A 17727-nucleotide genomic window follows, 5' to 3' on the forward strand; every position below is an offset into this window, starting at 1 on the left:
GCTTAGCCCCTGAAGATTTACCAGGAAAGGAGACAGCTGCATGGCAAAGCTGCTGCTTACAATTAGGGAAGGACTAGCCAGTGTCCTGTGCCACTCAGCAGCTTCAGCCATTCAAACTGCAGCCAGTTTGTTTAGCTCTGTAACCCCCGTTCTTTATGGGCTAGGAATTTGGGTGTTTTTTGTTTTTTGTTTTGAGAACACTGCTGGTTATCATGGTAAGATCAGGTATGACGTGATGACTGAAAAGTTCCAACTAGAAACTGATGAAGGAGCAAAATAGAAGTTGCTTTTAATGTCTCTTTCTAACTTGTAAGTGAGGGAAAACTATTTTGAAACCCTACAGGCTCTCCGTTTTGAACAGGGCCATATTGCCAGTTGTGCAGTTAACAAGAAAACTAGAATGCTGGCTTTGGCTCCAGGCAGCTGCAAGAAGTACCGCAGCACTCCTGATGTAGAACGGCTCTCAACAGGGCTGATTGGAAGGGAAATTAATAGGCGTCCCATTGTTACCGTGCATTTTTGCCAGGATATTTCATTAGTGTAAACACTGAACCCGTTGTCATCTTGTTTAGCCACTTGACCCTGGTGATTTTCAATTCTCCGAGCCCCTGATGAAATCGAGCAGTGGCATGCACGAGACAGGCACTAATTATTGGAAGCAGAATCATTGCTGACCCAGTACAGATTAACTGCTCCTTTGCAGTCTTTGTGCTGGGACATTAGCACTGTCTGGTTATCTTGCTTCAGTTGAGGGAGTCGGGACAAAAGCGGTGCTGATGGTAACTTCATGGCAATTTCCCTGTTTGTGTTACAGGTCACGGCCAGGGGCTTCGGGCCACTGTTACAGTTTGCCTACACCGCCAAGCTGTTACTCAGCAGAGAAAACATCCGCGAGGTCATCCGCTGTGCCGAGTTCCTGCGCATGCACAACCTGGAGGACTCCTGCTTCAGCTTCCTGCAGACCCAGCTCCTGAACAGCGAGGATGGCCTGTTCGTGTGCCGCAAGGACACGGCTTGCCCGCGCCCCCACGAGGACCACGGGAACTCCGCGGGAGAGGAGGAGGAGGAAGAGGAGGAGACGATGGATTCGGAGACGGCCAAGATGGCCAGCCCCAGGGACCAGACGCTTCCACACCCCATCAGCTTTGAGGCCACTGCCATCCCCGTAGCACAGAAGGAAGAAGCTTTGCAGCCGGAGTCCGACGGGCCTACGGACACCAAGGAGAGCTCCGAAAAGGACGCGTTAACACAGTACCCCCGATACAAGAAATACCAGCTTGCATGTACCAAGAATGTCTACAGCGCATCATCCCACAGTACCTCAGGTTTTGCAAGCACATTCAGTGAAGACAACGCCGGCAACAGCCTCAAGCCGGGGCTTACCGTGGGGCAGATTAAAAGTGAGCCGCCTAGTGAGGAGACCGAGGAAGAAAGCATCACGCTCTGCCTGTCCGGGGACGAGCCTGACGCCAAGGACAGAGCCGGGGATGTGGAGATGGACCGGAAGCAGCCCAGCCCCGCCCCCGCCCCCGCCCCGCCCTCCAGGGCCGCCTGCCTGGAGCGATCCAGGAGCGTGTCCTCTCCCTCCTGCCTAAGGTCTCTGTTCAGCATAACAAAAAGTGCGGAGCTGGCTGGCTTGCCCAGTACATCTCAGCAGCACTTTGCCAGGAGTTCCGCGTGCCCTTTCGACAAGGGCATCACTCAGGGTGACCTTAAAACTGACTACGCCCCTTTCACGGGGAATTATGGACAGGCCCACATGGGCCAGAAGGATGCGTCCAGCTTCACAATGGGGTCGCCCCTCAAGGGCCCTGGGGTGGAGGCTCTCTGTAAACAGGAAGGAGAGCTGGACCGGAGAAGTGTGATCTTCTCCTCAAGCGCTTGTGACCAAGTGAGCCCTTCGGTGCATTCGTATTCTGGGGTAAGCAGTTTGGACAAAGACCTCTCTGAGCCGGTGCCAAAGGGTCTATGGGTGGGGGCTGGCCAGTCCCTCCCCAGCTCACAGGCCTACTCCCACGGTGGGCTGATGGCTGACCACTTGCCAGGAAGGATGCGGCCCAACACTAGCTGCCCGGTGCCAATCAAGGTCTGCCCTCGCTCGCCCCCCTTGGAGACCAGGACCAGGACTTCCAGTTCGTGCTCCTCCTATTCCTACGCAGAGGACGGGAGCGGGGGCTCGCCCTGCAGCCTCCCTCTCTGTGAGTTCTCCTCCTCACCCTGTTCCCAGGGAGCCAGATTCCTTGCCACAGAACATCAGGAGCCAGGCCTGATGGGAGATGGAATGTACAACCAAGTCCGACCCCAAATTAAATGTGAGCAGTCTTACGGAACCAACTCCAGTGACGAATCCGGATCGTTCTCGGAAGCAGACAGTGAGTCGTGTCCTGTGCAGGACAGGGGCCAGGAGGTAGGGAACCCGCATAAATTCAAGCATGTCATCCACCCCCTTGGTCCTTTATCTGGACTCTCCCTGCCCCGCTCCCCACCACTCACAGATTGTTCTTATTTGCCAAGATTAAAGGTTATGGTAAAGGGACTGCCTCCCCCGTTCATGGATGCTTCAAGGTGATTCCAAATTAACCACTTTTGTCCTAGAAAGCACTTGACATTTTATCTAGGTGTAATACTCAGCTAGCAGAGGCAAGCTGCTTAGTGACAAAGGTAACTGATGCATGAGAACATGCTCAGGTGCTTCAGACCTCTCTCCTCTTCCACCTCTTTGAGAGGATGCTGTACTCGTCTTCATCCTTGCTCCTCACCCCTTCGGTGTGCAGGGAAATATAGAAACACTTTCAAAACTGATTGAAACTAGACAGATCCACAGTAAACAAGTGCTTTCCCAGCACCCATTTAGTTTTTCTTATCAACAGAAGACCCTGGGGCCATCCGGTGTCCACAGTGATGCAGATAGACAGCTCACCATCCATTCTGGTCTCAGAGTCGATGCAGGAGTCCCCTAGTCAGTCACACATAACTTTATAATATACCATTTCCCAAGCTCCCCACAAATGGTGAGAAGTTATTTTGGGGAGCAGTGGGGTTCAGTGCCAACTTAAGTACTTCTTAGATAAATATTCCCAAAGGCTCCATCCATGTCTCACCAACGCTGGGAGAGGGAGCCAGGACAACACCAGCCACATCGCCAACAAGACTCAGGTGGCTGAGGAGAGGAAGAACAGACACCCCATATGTTTCCCCTTCCCCCATAACTTCAGAGGCCCCTGGGAAGATATGAGGGAGTCTCTGTCACAATCCGGCACTGCCTAACCGATTGACAAGGAATCAGCCTGAGACAGACACCTGTGTCAGACCTGCCTTTGGAGCTGGAGTGAGTGAATCCAGTGAGAAGACCCTCGGAGCTGCTGATCCGAAAAACAAGGAAATGAAGTGTGGTCCTCGCTAGGCCAGTGCCCTCAGTACACTTTTGCGCTCCCTGGATATCAGCCTCTAGGAAAGTGGGGATGTTAACCCAACCAGGCAGCAGAAACGCCACATGGGGTGAGGTGGCTTTTCACAGGGCCACGTGCAGTTTATTCAGTCTCTGCAAGATTGGCAAGGAGCACAGGAGGCTTCAGTTCAGGCATGTTTTGAAAATAGATCCAACGCTCTCTGTGCCAACTGCAGAAATGCCCTGTGGTCACTTCCTTGTTTTGCTAATGAGCTTGGTCCCTCTCTTCTTTTTGCCTGACAAAAATGGAGAAAGACAGGATTTAAATTAGTTAAAAGAAATTGTCAAGGAAATTTGAATGGGAACTATTTCTATTCAGATAACACCACATCCCTTCAGGTTTGGAATGAGGCTGCACCAGGCCAGAGGCACGCTGTCTCTAGCGGGAGAGGACTGAAGTTTTGTGAAGACAGCAGAAGGTGGTGCCCTCTTTCCTCACTCATGTCTTCCCCTCCTACCACAGCATTTGTGAGGTTGTCCTTTTTTTCCCCCTGAAACTTTCCATAAGCATCCCCAGTACAGACACCTAGTCACTGGGTCTGGTTCATCCGCATAACAATGTATCTTGCTAAGGACTGGTGTCACGAGAAAAAAAAAGACCTCCAAATCTTTGTGTTTTGGTCTCTCCCTCAAGAGAGGCCCTGCCATTATGCAAAAGGGGTTGTGTTTTTACGACACTTGCGCATGCTCAAGGAACGGTCAGTTTCAGATAAATCTCCTTTGTCTCTCTACTATCCCAAAAGAGAGCTTAAAGTCACTTCTTGGAACGAAATGCCACCAACAAGAGCCTGTGGTTTTCCTGTGTTCGGGCCATATCATTTGTCTACCTTAGAACTTTTCAGTTCTACAAGAATCAGTTTAGAGAACTCATTTAGCCTGTAACAATAGTCATGAACAGGACTAGTCTCCCCTTGAAAAATACCACTACCTTAGAAAATACTTTTATTTTTACTTTTTTTTTTCATTGTGTTTTGTGCATATCTAAATAGTGAAAGAAGTGACATTGACCACAAAGTTCTGTGCCTTTTCAGAAATAACACTTCGCCCCTCCTGGTAGTACATTTTGGACAGGATCGGTATAGGAAACCTAAGGTTTTTCCCAGTTTGACATTTTAGTTTTTCTGGAGTAGAGGAGATTCGGTTTTCCAAAAACTATTGCAGGGATTCATTGTCATTGCTCATCTTTGAGTTTATAACTTACTTGTAAGAGTTACTTTGGCCCTGGCCAGTTTGGCTCAGCGGTTGGAGTGTCGGCCTGCGGTCCTGAGAGACCCAGGTTCGGTTCCCGCTAAGGGCACGTACTTCGGTTGCAGTTTGTCCCCGGCCCTGGTTGGTTGTGCGGGTGGCAGCCACTCGATGTGTCCCTTCACGTCGATGTTTCTCTCTCTCTCTCCCTTCCTCTCTCTCCCTCCCATCCTATCTGTACAAAAAATGGAAAAATATCCTCGGGTGAGGATAAAAAAATAAAATAAAATAAAAGAGTTACTTTGAGCCTGGTGGAAGTGTGGTACCCAGTAAGAATGTTGAAGGCAAATCCTTTACAACGTGAATCGTAACTCATTTTCCTGAACGGATCCAAAAGAATCCAACACCTCCTGGGCTGATTCTGCCCCAGTCTGCTCTTGTATGAGGTCCAGGTAACTTCTCTTCCAAGTGAACCCCAAGGAGAGACCAGAGTCAGAAACCGGAAAGAGTTCTCACCTCCAGCCAGCTACCTGTCCAGAGCTTCAGATCAACCACTGTGAGGAGACAAAATGTTAGATCAAAAGAAGTGTTAGCCTACCTTATGTTCTGTAAAATGTTCTAGTTCTACCCTGTCAACTCTTCCATCTCATCCTTGTTGACCTCTCCCGTCCTTTTTAACTATTCCCTAGCTTTGAAGAAAGCTTAAGTTAGCACAGTATTGTCCTTTATCAACAATCAGCTTTTTAAGATTACTTTCTTTGTTTAAATAATCAAAAAGCATACCCAGCTCCTGACATACCAAATTAAACAGGCTTTCTTTGTACCCACGACAACATGCAAACACATATTCACATCTCTAGAGGTTTGGGTTTTCCCTTAATGGCATTTACTGTATAATTACTTAGCAGCTTGCTTTTCCACATAGATGTCTTCTGCATGCATATCTCCACTGCCTGCGTACATGCATCACATAGGGCTTCTTTGGTATCCATGGGTCGCATAAACCCCAATTCATTCAGCTCTCTCTCAACAGCCATCCAGTTGTTTCCAGTTTTTTCCCTCTTATAAACATTACTGCAATAAACATTTTTGTGAATATATTTAGTAGTGGTGATTTTATTTTTATGGGTTAGAGTTCCTTAAGTGGATCAGAGGTTATGCTCATTTATTAACTACTTAACTACTCTCCCAAAAGGCTGTAGCAATTCACAAATCCTTCAGCAACTTCACCCTGTCCTTGCCGGTAGTAGTTGTTACCAGTCCTTTTAATTTTTGCCAATCTCATGGGCAAAAAATAATGACTACTACTGAGGTTGACAACTTTGTCCATTTTTTTTGTGTTTGCCTTTAAATCAATTTACAGAATCCTTAATCCTTAACACAAGAATATTTCTGATAGGTGTTTTCTATATTTTTTTCTAGTCTATTTTTTTATGGTATCTTTTTTATATAAAAATGTTTGTTTTGTGTAATTGTTATCCATTCTTTTCTTTATGACTCTGGGTTTGCTATTTACTTAAAAAGTCAGTTTGGAAATGTTTTTCTTCCAACGATGAAAAAATTAATAGGTCATATGAAGTAACAAAAGTAACAGGAGGCATAAGGTCTTAGTTTGATTCAGTATGGGAGGCAAAGTTGGGGAGAAGGAGTGTAGGGGGAAGTTTCATTTCTGTGTATTTCTGTAATGTTTTAATTTTATTATGTATACCTCACACAGGTTTATTTTCTAAATTGGGATATAACATACATAACATAAAATTCACCCTGTTAAAGTGAACAAGTCAAGGTTTTGTTTTTTGTTTTTTTTTATCCTCACCTGAGGAAAATAGAGAGAGAGAAACACATCAAGTGGCTGCCACCCACACGACCAACCAAGGCCGGGGACAAACTGCAACCGAGGTACGTGCCCCTAGCGGGAACTGAACCCGGGTCTCTCCGGACCGCAGGCCAATGCTCTAACCGCTGAGCCAAACCGGCCACGGCAACAAGTCAAGGGTTTTTAATGATGTACAAAATCCTGTGAGCATCACCCCCTGTCCAAGACATTTGTATCACCTGAAAGAAGCACATACCCATTGGCAGTCACCTCCCTCTGCCCTCCCTCACCTCCCGAAAACCACTCATCTACTCTCTGTCTCTCTAGATTTGCCTTTTCTAGACGTTCTACAGCAATGAAATCTTACACTTGTGTGTCTGGCTTCTTTCACTGAACAGACTGTTTTCAAGGTCTATTCTTGCCATTGATGTACCCACTCATGTATCGGTGTTTCCTTTCTTTTTATTGCTGAATAATAGTCCACTATGTGGATATACCACACTTCAGTGATCCATTCATCAGTTTGGGGACCTTTGGTTTGTTTACACTTTTTTGCTGTTATCAGTAATGCTGCTGCGAGCACTTGTGTACAAGTCTTCTGTAGACATGTTTTCAGTTCCCTTCGTTGTACACCTTGGAGGGGAATTGCTGAATCATATGATAGCTCTGTTTAACCTTTTCAGGAATTATCACTGTTTTCCAGGGTTGCTGTACCATTTTACAGTCCCACCAGCAGTGTATGAGGGATCAGCTGCTCCACATTTTTGCCAGCATTTGCTATTGTTCACCTTTGTTGTGGTTGTTGTTAATCTTCATCCAACGATATTTTTCCATTGTTTTTTCAGATAGAGTGGAAGGGGGGGGGGGGGGAGAGAGAGAGAGAGATACATAGATGTGAGAGAGACACATCGATTGGTTGTCTCCCTCACAACCCTGACCAGGGCCTGGGATTCTACCTGCAACCCAGGTATGTCCCCTTGACCAGGAATCAAACCTGGGACCCTTCGTTCCGAGGGCTGATACTCTAATCACTGAGCCAAACTGGGCAGGGCTGACCATCTTTTTTATTATAACCATTCTAGTGGGTGTGAAGTACAATCTTGTTTTGGTTTACAGGTTTATTTTTAACATTTGAAATTATAGAAGATTTACAAGTATTTTCCAAGTGGCACACTTCTTAGTGAGACAGTTTTGTGCCACAAGTATTTCTGATTCATTGTGAATTTTAGTCACTAGGAAGACAACCAAAAGTATTGATTAGTTGGATTTGCTTCATTAACATGTTTCATGTCAAGAGTGATGAAGGTATGTGCGAGTGTGTGTGTCCGTGTGTTGGCGTTGGGCCAGGGCAGGGAGAAATGAACTCCAGCACTAGCACTGTAATAGCTTAGCAGAGCTGTGTCTGGTGACTCTTAACTCTGCCACCCAAATGCTGACTTCCAGACATATGTTATATGTAAAATTTTTACAGTTGTTTTTGTGGTTTGTGGAGTCAGGCATCTTTTTAAAATGTCTGTAATTGGTCTACCTAATAAGAAGAAGACCTTGCTGGGCAGCGTTGAAGTCAGCCGTATTTCTTTCTTTTTTCTTTTTTTTCTTTTTAAACTTATCTTTATTGTTTATTGTATTACAGATGTCCCTCCTTTGTTCCACCTTTGACCCCATCCTTCCCACTCCCACCCTCCTCCTGCCTTACCCACACTATCGTCTGTGTCTATTGATTATGCATATATGCATTTAAGTTCTTTGGTCTCTCTCTTCCAGCCCCACCTCCCTGCTTCCCTTTGAGGTTCATCAGTCTAACAACCAATTTGTACTTCTTAATCTCTTTACCCTTTTCCCTCATTCCCCCAACCTCCCTCCCATCTAGCAACCAACAAAAAGTTCTCCGTATCTATGAGTCTGTTTCTGTCCTGCTTGCTCATTTTGTTTATAGATTCAATTGTTGATAGATATGTATTTATTGCCATTTTATTCATTTTTTTTTTTTATCTTTTTCTTCTTCAAGAAGACCTATCAACATTTCATGTAATACTGGTTTGGTGGTGATGAACTCCTTTAGCTTTTTCTTGTCTGGGAAACTCTTTATATGGCCACTGATTCTAAGTGACAGCTTTGCAGGACAGAGTAATCTTGGTTGTAGGTCCTTGCCTTTCATCACTTTAAATATTTCTTGCCACTCCCTTCTGGCCTGCAAACTGACAGCCTTATGGGAGCTCTGTTGTAGGTAACTAACTGCTTTTCTCTTGCTGCTTTTAAGATTCTCTCTTTGTCTTGAACCTTTTGCATTTTGATGATTATGTGTCTTGGTGTGGGCCTCTTGGGGTTCATCTTGTTTGGGACTTTCTATGCCTCCTGGACTTGTATGTCTGTTTCCTTCACCAAGTTAGGGAAGTTTTCTGTCATTATTTTTTCAAATAGATTTTCAATTTCTTGCTCTCTCTCTCTTTTCTCCTTCTGACACTCCCATGATGTGAATGTTGGTATGCTTGAAGTTGTCCCATAGACTCTTTATATATCCTCATTTTTTTGGATTCTTTTTTCTTTTTGCTATTCTGATTGGGTGTTTTTTGCTTCCTTATATTCCAAATCAATGATTTGCTTCTCGGCTTTACCTGCTCTACTATTGATTCCCTGTAAATTATTTTTTATTTCAGTGCATCCTTCATTTATGACTGATCTTTTATTATGCTCTTGAGGTCCTCACTAAGTTCCTTGAGCATCCTTATAAGCAGTGTTTTAAACTCTGCAGCTGTTAGATTGCTTATCTCCATTTTGTTTAGTTCTTTTCCTGGAGTTTTGTTCTGTTCTTTCATTTTGGGACACGTTTCTTTGTCTCCTCATTTTGGCTGCATCCTTGTGTTTGTTGCTATGTAGGTAGAGTTGCTATGTCTTTTAGGCTTCCTAGGGTGGCCTGTTGTAGTAGGTGTCCTGTAGGGTCCAGTGACACAGCCTCCCTGGTCACCCATCTGGGCCCTCGAGGTGCACCCCTCATGTGGACTTTATACCCTTCTGTTGTAATTGTGGTTCTGTTGGCAAGTCAATGGTAGGGTTTTACTCAGGCTGATCAGCTGCAAGGACTGGCTGTGCCCACTAACCACCAACCTCTGGCTACCTTGGAGGATCAGCTGTGCAGGAGCCCACCACACAGAGCAAGACTTACTTCAGCAGAGCTCTGGTACCCACTGAGTCCACTCCTTGAGTGTGTCTCTTGTGGAAGTGGTTGGGTGGTGGTGATTCAATGTGGTCTGAAGCTGTCCACTGGGTATGCTGACTCTGGGGAAAGGTCAGCCACTGCCTGTGTTCTACCCAGGGACACCTGGCATAAGCCACAAAGTGATATGCCCATGGCTGCTACTTGTGCTCAGCTTGGAGGTGCCCAGGCAAAGCCAAGCTGTGAACCACGGCTGGCTGCTTCTAGTGCCAGGCCTAGGGTCACTTAACAAGAGGTATGGGGCTCTCTGAGGCCAGATGCTGCCTGTTTGAGAGAATTTAGGAAAATCTGAAGCAGGAGCCAAAATAGGCCAATCCTATGGTAAAGCCACTGGAAACAGCTTGGGTGGGCCCAAAAGTTTGGTGCGGCAGGACCTCAGGGAATCACCAGGGTGGGGAAAACAGTGGCTGTTGCCCCCAGGGAAGGGCTCACCAAAGGAACTACAGCCTCCTCCAGCATGTATGTCTGAGAGAAAGCTACCTCTCCAGCTCTCACCCCAGTGCCAAACAGCTCGGTTCTTGTTGGAATGTCTCTGGTGCCTTTCAAGCTGTCTCCCCTCTACGCTGGAGCTCAGAGGAAGCAAGTCCTAGTAAGTACATGCTTGAGCCCTTTAGGAGGAGCTGCCTGGGGCCCCAGCCACCTCAGCCTCCCTCAGTCTCAGTTCCCACTGGTTTTTACAGCCAGAAGTTATGGGGACTGTTCTTCCTGGCACTGGAACCCTGAGCTGGACGCCTGGTGTGGGACAGGGACCCCTCACTCCTCAGGGAGAGCCTTCCCAGCTGAGGCACCCTCCTGATTTTTATCCGTCACACTTGGGTGTGGGACCAGCCTGTCGCGCCTCCGCCCCTCCTGCCAATCTCGATGTGGCTGCTTCTTTAATTTTGTAGTTGTAGGACTTCCATTCAGCTTGATGTCAGGCGGTTCTGAAGCACGTTCGTGCTGTAGTTTAGTTGTAATTTTGATGTGGTTGTGGGAGGACGCAATACCGTGCTTACCTACGCCACCATCTTGACCGGAAGTCAGCTGTATTTTTAATTAAAATTATCTTTTTGTGATGTCTAGAGAGCTGTTCTTAGCATCTGGAATTTCAAAGCATACTATATGTCTAGAATAAGTAACCATGTGACAGCCCTGGCCGGTTTGGCTCAGCGGTTAGAGTGTCGGCCTGCGGACCAGAGAGTCCCAGGTTCGGGTCCCACTAAGGGCATGTACCTCGGTTGCAGTTTGTCCCCGGCCCTGGTTGGGTCGTGCAGGTGGCGGCCAGTCAATGTGTCCCTTTCATGTCGATGCTTCTCTCTCTCCTTCCCTCTCTTCGTCCTGCTGTATCTGAAGATAAATGCAAAAAGTGTCCTTGGATGAGGATAAAAAAAAATGTGACAAAGAAAGAGCTAATAAATAGAAATAATTTTATTATTAATAATAATAATACTTCACATCTATGAGGCAATTCACACTTTTCAAAGCACTTTCTCCATATGTTGTCCAATTTTATTTTTTTGTCATTTTTTTTTTACCTTTAATTTTATTAATTTATTTTTGTTACAGATGTTTCTCCTTTTTCCCCCACCCCCGCCCCCAGCATTGTTGTCCATGTCCATTGGTTACGCATACATGCATATAAGTTCTGTGGTTTATCTCTCCCCCCCGTCCCCCGCTTCTAAGGTTTGTCAGTCTGTGCCCCACTTCTATGTCTCTGGGTCTATTTTGTTCATCAGCTTGTTTTGTTCATTATATTCCACAGATAAGATCACGTGATATTTGTCTTTCTCTGATTGGTTAGTTTTGCTTAGGAAAACACGTATTATCCGACATTAGTCTTCATAGCAGTCCTGTAAGATAAGCAGGGCAGGTGGTATCTCTGACTCACAGGCCCTCAGAGGACTTGAGCACAGAGAAGGAAGACTTGCCTTCCATCCCACAGCTAATTAATTGCAGTGTCACAGCTAAATCCCAGGTGCCCTGCATTTGTTCCGGAAACCGACCGTGAGACTAGGGTAAAAGGACAATTGTTCAGGAAGCATTTCTCAGTCCGTGACAGTAGGTGTGTCATTGGCATCTGCCCCGCACTGAGCTGGCTGTACCCATGCCAGCAGCACTGGACTCATCAGCCCCAGTGGGCATCTTGCTTCCTCCCCCAGCAACGCAGAGATCTGAGGGTCTTGTAAGAGCACAAGTGGGAGAGGCTTTGGAGAGCTGGAGTGCACATCAGGGCCTCAGGGCAGTGTTAGTAGGATTGACTCGTGGCTTCTACTCAACATCTGGTACTAAAACCAAGAAAGGAGATGGCAAAGAAGATCCACACACCAGCTTCCGCTGGGATTTCTAGAGAAAATAGATGCTTGTTTTTGGCTTGTTCTGCAATATTTTATCTCTGTACTTCTCCTCCAATAGCCCCATCCAGCCAACCAGAGACACCAGGCAAGTGAGATGTGTTAAGAGACATTGTGAGGTGGTTACAACCCATCTTTCAAAACCCTGTAAACTATTCAGAGAAACAAAGGTCACAGGGAAGTCCACCAGATCAAAGGAGTCATCGTTTGGGGAGGGGAATCTTTTTCCCTTCTTTGGTCTCATATTTGAATTTTCTGCAAGAAGTTATATTTCTTCTATAATTTCTTAAATGATATTTTTGTTTAATCAGAGAGAGGGATGTATTGGCTGCAGAAGCTGGGCAGTTGTTGGCAGGGGCGGGGAGTGGGCAGCTGACTTGTGTTTGGTGAGAAGGAAGCACTGGTATCCCCTGGTCGGCCCTCGAGGAGGACGATGTAGGTTTCATTCACTTTCCAGACGTCACACCGCATCCTCCCAGCCTCTGGGGCCAGAGCCCCTCAGCACCTGGCAGGGCCACCCATTCCACACTGATCAAGAGCTGGGGCCCCCCCAAGGGTCTCACCCTCCTCTGGTCACCCCTTCGCCAGCCAGTGTAGGTTCCGGGCTAAAAATCCTCCTCTGCCCTGTTCCTCTTGTGCTGAGGAGGAGGAGAGCCTGAGCGCCCTGCTGGGGCCCGGTCAAGTCAGCAGGAGCGAGCTCCCTGGGCCACGTGGCCCTCCGCTTGCTGGCGCGGGCTGCCCCTGCCTCGCACAGTCTCTGCCCAGAACCTAAACGTGGGCAACACCTATGCAGCTGCCTCAAGCCTGAAAAGAAGGCAGCGCCCTCAACCCCACAGGCTCTTCCCCTTTTGGGCACCCTGTCAGACTTCCCTGCGGAGCTCCCTATGCATGTGGTCGGCCATTCGGACGGGGCTGGTGGTGGTTGGCCAGGTCTCCATCTTGTCCTGTGGGGTGTTTTGCACTATTTATGAGAGTCCAGTGAATGAAAATCAAACCACTGCTGAGAAGTTAAATCTCGGAAGAAGAAGTGTGGAGAAGGACAATAAATAAGATGGGGAGCCCTGCTGGGCCTATTTGGGTTATAAGAACTCTCCGGAAGGAAGGGAGAAGGGCCTCAGCCTTCTCCATGTATTTCAGCCTGTTGAGCTCAAGTGGCATTAGTTGACTTTGCAGCCCCGTGAAGAGTGTTGGGGGGCCTGCGAGCCGAGAACGGAGTATTCCCCCAGCTCCATGCGGGGTCTGTGGCTGCTCTTTATCTCCAGGGACCATGCCAGTTGGCTTGGAACTTACTTCTCTAAAAGTAACAAGCAGCTGTGGTGAGTGACCCTGTGCCTTTCCAAGAACACTTCTGGGACTTCCCTCTTGGTAGTCAGTGGAAGTTCTCCCTTGCTAGAGGGGTAACAGAGCTTTTTTTTAAAAGAAATGAGAGTGGTTGGGTTTTTTGTTGCTTTTTGTTTTCCCCACATTGAAGAAGGTCTGCGGCTGACTGTTTTCTTTTCCTTTGACCTCTTTAAAAAGCAGCTGGAGTTGCAACAGCTCTGCTGAAATTTTATATGGCCTTTGCTTCAAGGACTTTGAAACAAGCACTGTTGATTTTTCTTCTTTCCTGTCAACCCTTGTCCTATTTCCCTGGTGTTTTATATTCACTGCCTGGATGCTTTTGAATACAGTAGCTCCTGGTATAGGAGGCCTTTTGACTTTCCCTGTGGCTTGGACTATAGGTATATATTCGTTCTGAAAATAAGTAAACACAATTTAGAGCAGAAGCAGAGTGGCCTTGCTGTCAGCAGAAGGGAGGCTCCAAGGCCCAGAACTGCTGCAACCTCTGCTGTGCAAACAAGGCTCCTGCCTGGTGTGGAAACATCCGTGTCCCCAGCACACAGACCTCTGTGTTATTTCGGCACCATCCAGGATCTGAGTGTCTGTTTGTTATCCAAAGGGTATAAAAGGGAAATCAAACATTCTTTCATATCAGTATAAGCCCTGTGCAAACAGCCCCATGGACAAAGCCCTTTCCCGGGCCCATAACAAGGAGCTGTTTGTCCCAGCTGCCCGTCTTTAGCAGTCGGAGCAGGGCTGAGCTGAGAGTGGTGTAATGTGTGTCGCTGCAGTTTTGTTCTCTTGGGCCAAAGCTTTACAGGTGTCAGGGGACAGAGTTCACCATGCGCAAGTTGAGTTGTAACCCCCACTGGGAGCCTTCAGTGCGTGCCACGCCCAGCAGGCTCAGAGCTGTGGAGGAACTGACAGAGCAGTTGGGCCCAGCCAGAGAAAAGCTTCGTGATCCTTCAGTACGACTGCCTTGCGCACAGGGATTCACTTGCCACAGATGCTAAGATCGGGACTCCTGTCTGCCTGCATCTGAGGCAGCCAAAGAAAACGCCTGGGCTCCTGATAAAACAGCTTCAACTCCTTCCCTGAGCAACACAGGCATAATCCTGCAGCTTCTGAATATTAGCGAGGGCTTGGTTTCCTCACCCAAAAATATTCTTGATCAATTAAACTCAGAACCACCTGCCTGTTTTTCTGATTCCTCAGGTTCTCTTGACTCCGTTTGTTCAGTCTTCTAGAACCATGCCATCCAATACAATAGACACATGTGGCTGTTGAGCCCTAGAATTGTGGATGGTCTAGGACGTGCTGTAGGTACAATATATGCCTCAGATTTTGAAAAATTTTGGTAACACTCCCCTCCAAAAAAGTAAAATATCACAATAATTTTATATTAATTACATGTTGAAAATATTTTGGATCCATAGGGTTCAAGTAAATATATTAGTGAAATTAATTTCACCTTTTTTTTCTTTTTTTTAATCTTTTAATCGGTGGCTACTAGAAAATGTAGACTCCCAGACACAGTTGGCGTTGTTTGCGTTGGACAGCGCTGGGCCGCACTAGAAGGAAGCGTAGGTTCATTGCGCCATCTGCTGGTCAGAAGGCAGACGCTTAATGTAAGCCAGAAGGAAGCTGTCTGCGCTGGGAAACACTCTCTCTCTTGGTAGAGCAATATGCAACCTTCCTCTTCCAGGAGCCTCTGAAACAGAAACAGAACTGAACCCTGAAGTCCCTGCATCATCAGTACAGGTCTTGGAGAGGGTAGTGTCTAAGTAGGCCCTAGAGAGCTGTAGTTCTTAAACACTTCAAACCACCACAGGTTGTAAGGAAGCATTTAACCATATAAGGAGGACAACGACCCATCCCTCAAGAGAGTAGAACCTCTCTTTGGATCATGCTGATTTGCTTTGATTTGTCAAGAGTTTGAAAGTAGGAATCTTGCTGATCGTAGTATCTGTGTCAGTTATCTATTGCTACTTAACAGAGCACCCCAAACTCTGGCTTTAAACAGCAAAAAAATCACCCTAGCCGTTTTGCCTCAGCGGTTAGAGCCTTGGCCCGTGGACCAGAGAGGCCCGGGTTCGGTTCCTGCTAAGGGCATGTACCTTAGTTGCAGTTTGGCCCTGGCCCTGGCCCCGGCCCCGGTTGGGGTTGTGTGGGTGGCAACCACTCGATGTGTCTCTCTCACATTGATGTTTCTCTCTCTGTTCCTCTCTCCTTCCCGCTCTATCTGAAGATAAATGCAAAAATGTCCTCAGGAGAGGATAAAATAAATAAATTTAAAAAATAAATAAAATAAAATAAAAAACAGCAAAAAATTGTTTAACATCTTCCCCTGTTTTGTGGGTCAGGAATTCAGGCGTGGCCCATCTGAGCACTTCCGGCTCAGGGACCTCATGAAGCGGAAGTTGGGGGCTGGCTGGGGCTTCAAGCATTTGAAGTTTTGGGCCTGAAAACCCACCTCCTGGGTGGCCCTTTCAGGTGACTGGCAAGGTGATACCGGTTGTTGGCCGGAGGCCTCAGGGCTTCCCCACAGGGTTGCTTGAGTGTCCTTGAGGCACAGCGGGTTCCCTCCAGAAGGAGCGATCTGGGAGGCCTAGGAGGGAGCTGCAGCAGCTTCCATGATTAACCTGCCGAGTGACACACCATCCTTCCTGCTGCACGGTATTGGTGGAGGCAGGAACGTGCATCCTCTTGATAGAGGGAGGCCAATATCATGTTGCAAATGAAAATGTAAGATGGGATGGCCGGTGCAGTTTGGAAAATACAATCTGCCAAACCGCCTAACACTTGGAAGAGCACTGTGAGGCTAAAAAGCATGACCCATTTTGCAGATGAGGGAATTGAGGCTTGGAGAAGTAAAGGAACTTGTCTGAGGTCTCAGATGTGGTAAGGACAAAAGTCTGTTTTAACTTTTGTCCTCCCTGTGTCTGCCGTGGCAACTGAGCATCCCGCTGGTTGTTCCCTCTTCCCAGCATCTTCAAGGTGTGCGGCGCTCTCTTCATTCAAGTGTTTAATATTCTATAGGTGATCTCTTTCTATAAATAGTCGTTTTATTGAGTTCAGGCTCAAGGGAAGCAGGTTTCAGCTAACTAGAGAATCCTTCTTACAAAAGTGCTATACCGATGAAAAAGGACACACTTTCCAGTATTTTCCATGCTGCTTGCTTTAAAAAAACTCAGGAATGATAAGCACCACATAATGTGGGTGATCACATTCTGTTTGATTACCTGAATATTGCATCTTATTTGTATTTGAAACAGAAAAGAATTCATCACAGCTTACTTTCAGTAGTTTCCATATTACTTGGTCATTTTAAAAAGGAGGCTTTTACCATGTTTTGATGTTTTACCTGCCAGAATTAAGACTGAAATCCAGCTGCCATAATCATAATTTGTTATTCTTGGTTTCAGGTTAAACTTCCCTTTCCTGTAGATCAAATCACAGATCTTCCGAGGAATGATTTCCAGATGATGATTAAGATGCACAAGCTAACCTCAGAACAGTTAGAGTTCATTCATGACGTCCGGCGGCGGAGCAAGAACCGCATCGCGGCCCAGCGCTGCCGCAAGAGGAAGCTGGACTGTATTCAGAATTTAGAATGTGAAATCCGCAAACTGGTGAGTTGACCCATCGCTGCCATCAGCAGCCTGGTGACCAGGACAGATGCAGAATTGCAGTCAGTGAAGGCTGGAAAGGTCAAGAGAAGGGTCACCACTCAGGGAAGTTCAGGTGTATTTTTAAACAAATTTCTCAGCAAAAACACGAGCTTTCTATCTACCATGGCTGTATCTGTGTGGGTGTGTAATCGCATGTCAATATTTTATATACAGGTAATTCTTTTTTATTTTCTATTCAGTATGTTCTAATAGCTGACATTTATTGCGTGTATGTTTACGGACCAGGTATTATTCTAAAGTATTTTTGTAGATGATCACATTTAATCCTCACATCAATTCTATGACTTAGGTACTGTTTGATCTCCACTTACAGAGGTGGAAACTGGAGTGCAGAGGTCAGGTAACTCCCCACTGTGTGGCCGGCTTGACTGCAAACCCAGTTTTCTGATTCCAGATCGTGTTTTCTCCTGCCTCCCACGAGAGAGTGTAGGCTAGAGGCCGGACGCCTGCCTGTTGGGAGGCAGCGGGTCTCCTGAAGCCCTCCACAGCCCAGCGCCCTTGCTTCTGCAGCTCTGCCCAGAGCAGCTGTCATGTCGCCCCCGTGCCTGAGAGTATTTTGTCTCAGGGAACAAGCTCCCTGGCACTCGGAGCTCTGTGCCCCCTTCTTGATAAACCACCTTAAGCTATTGGAAGTAAATCCAGGTGGCCTCGCTCCTGGCTGTAGCTTTCAAGGCAACCCCTGCAACCTCATTCCGGTCGACCTCTTTGCTGGCCAAACACTG

General features: G+C 46.9%; 1 protein-coding gene across 2 annotated transcripts in view; it reads left to right on the forward strand.

The window, feature by feature from the left end:
• BACH2 (BTB domain and CNC homolog 2) overlaps positions 1–17727 on the forward strand; it is a 218528-nt gene that overhangs the window by 194247 nt on the left and 6554 nt on the right. For both annotated transcript variants that reach the window (XM_036249409.1, XM_036249410.1), the window contains 2 exons: positions 815–2407; positions 16739–16945. In XM_036249409.1, the coding sequence (XP_036105302.1) occupies positions 815–2407; positions 16739–16945 (1800 nt within the window). The remainder of the gene's footprint in view (positions 1–814; positions 2408–16738; positions 16946–17727) is intronic.

The sequence above is a fragment of the Molossus molossus genome, unplaced genomic scaffold, assembly GCF_014108415.1.
Source record: "Molossus molossus isolate mMolMol1 unplaced genomic scaffold, mMolMol1.p scaffold_m16_p_8, whole genome shotgun sequence".
Classification (NCBI taxonomy): Eukaryota; Metazoa; Chordata; class Mammalia; order Chiroptera; family Molossidae; genus Molossus; species Molossus molossus.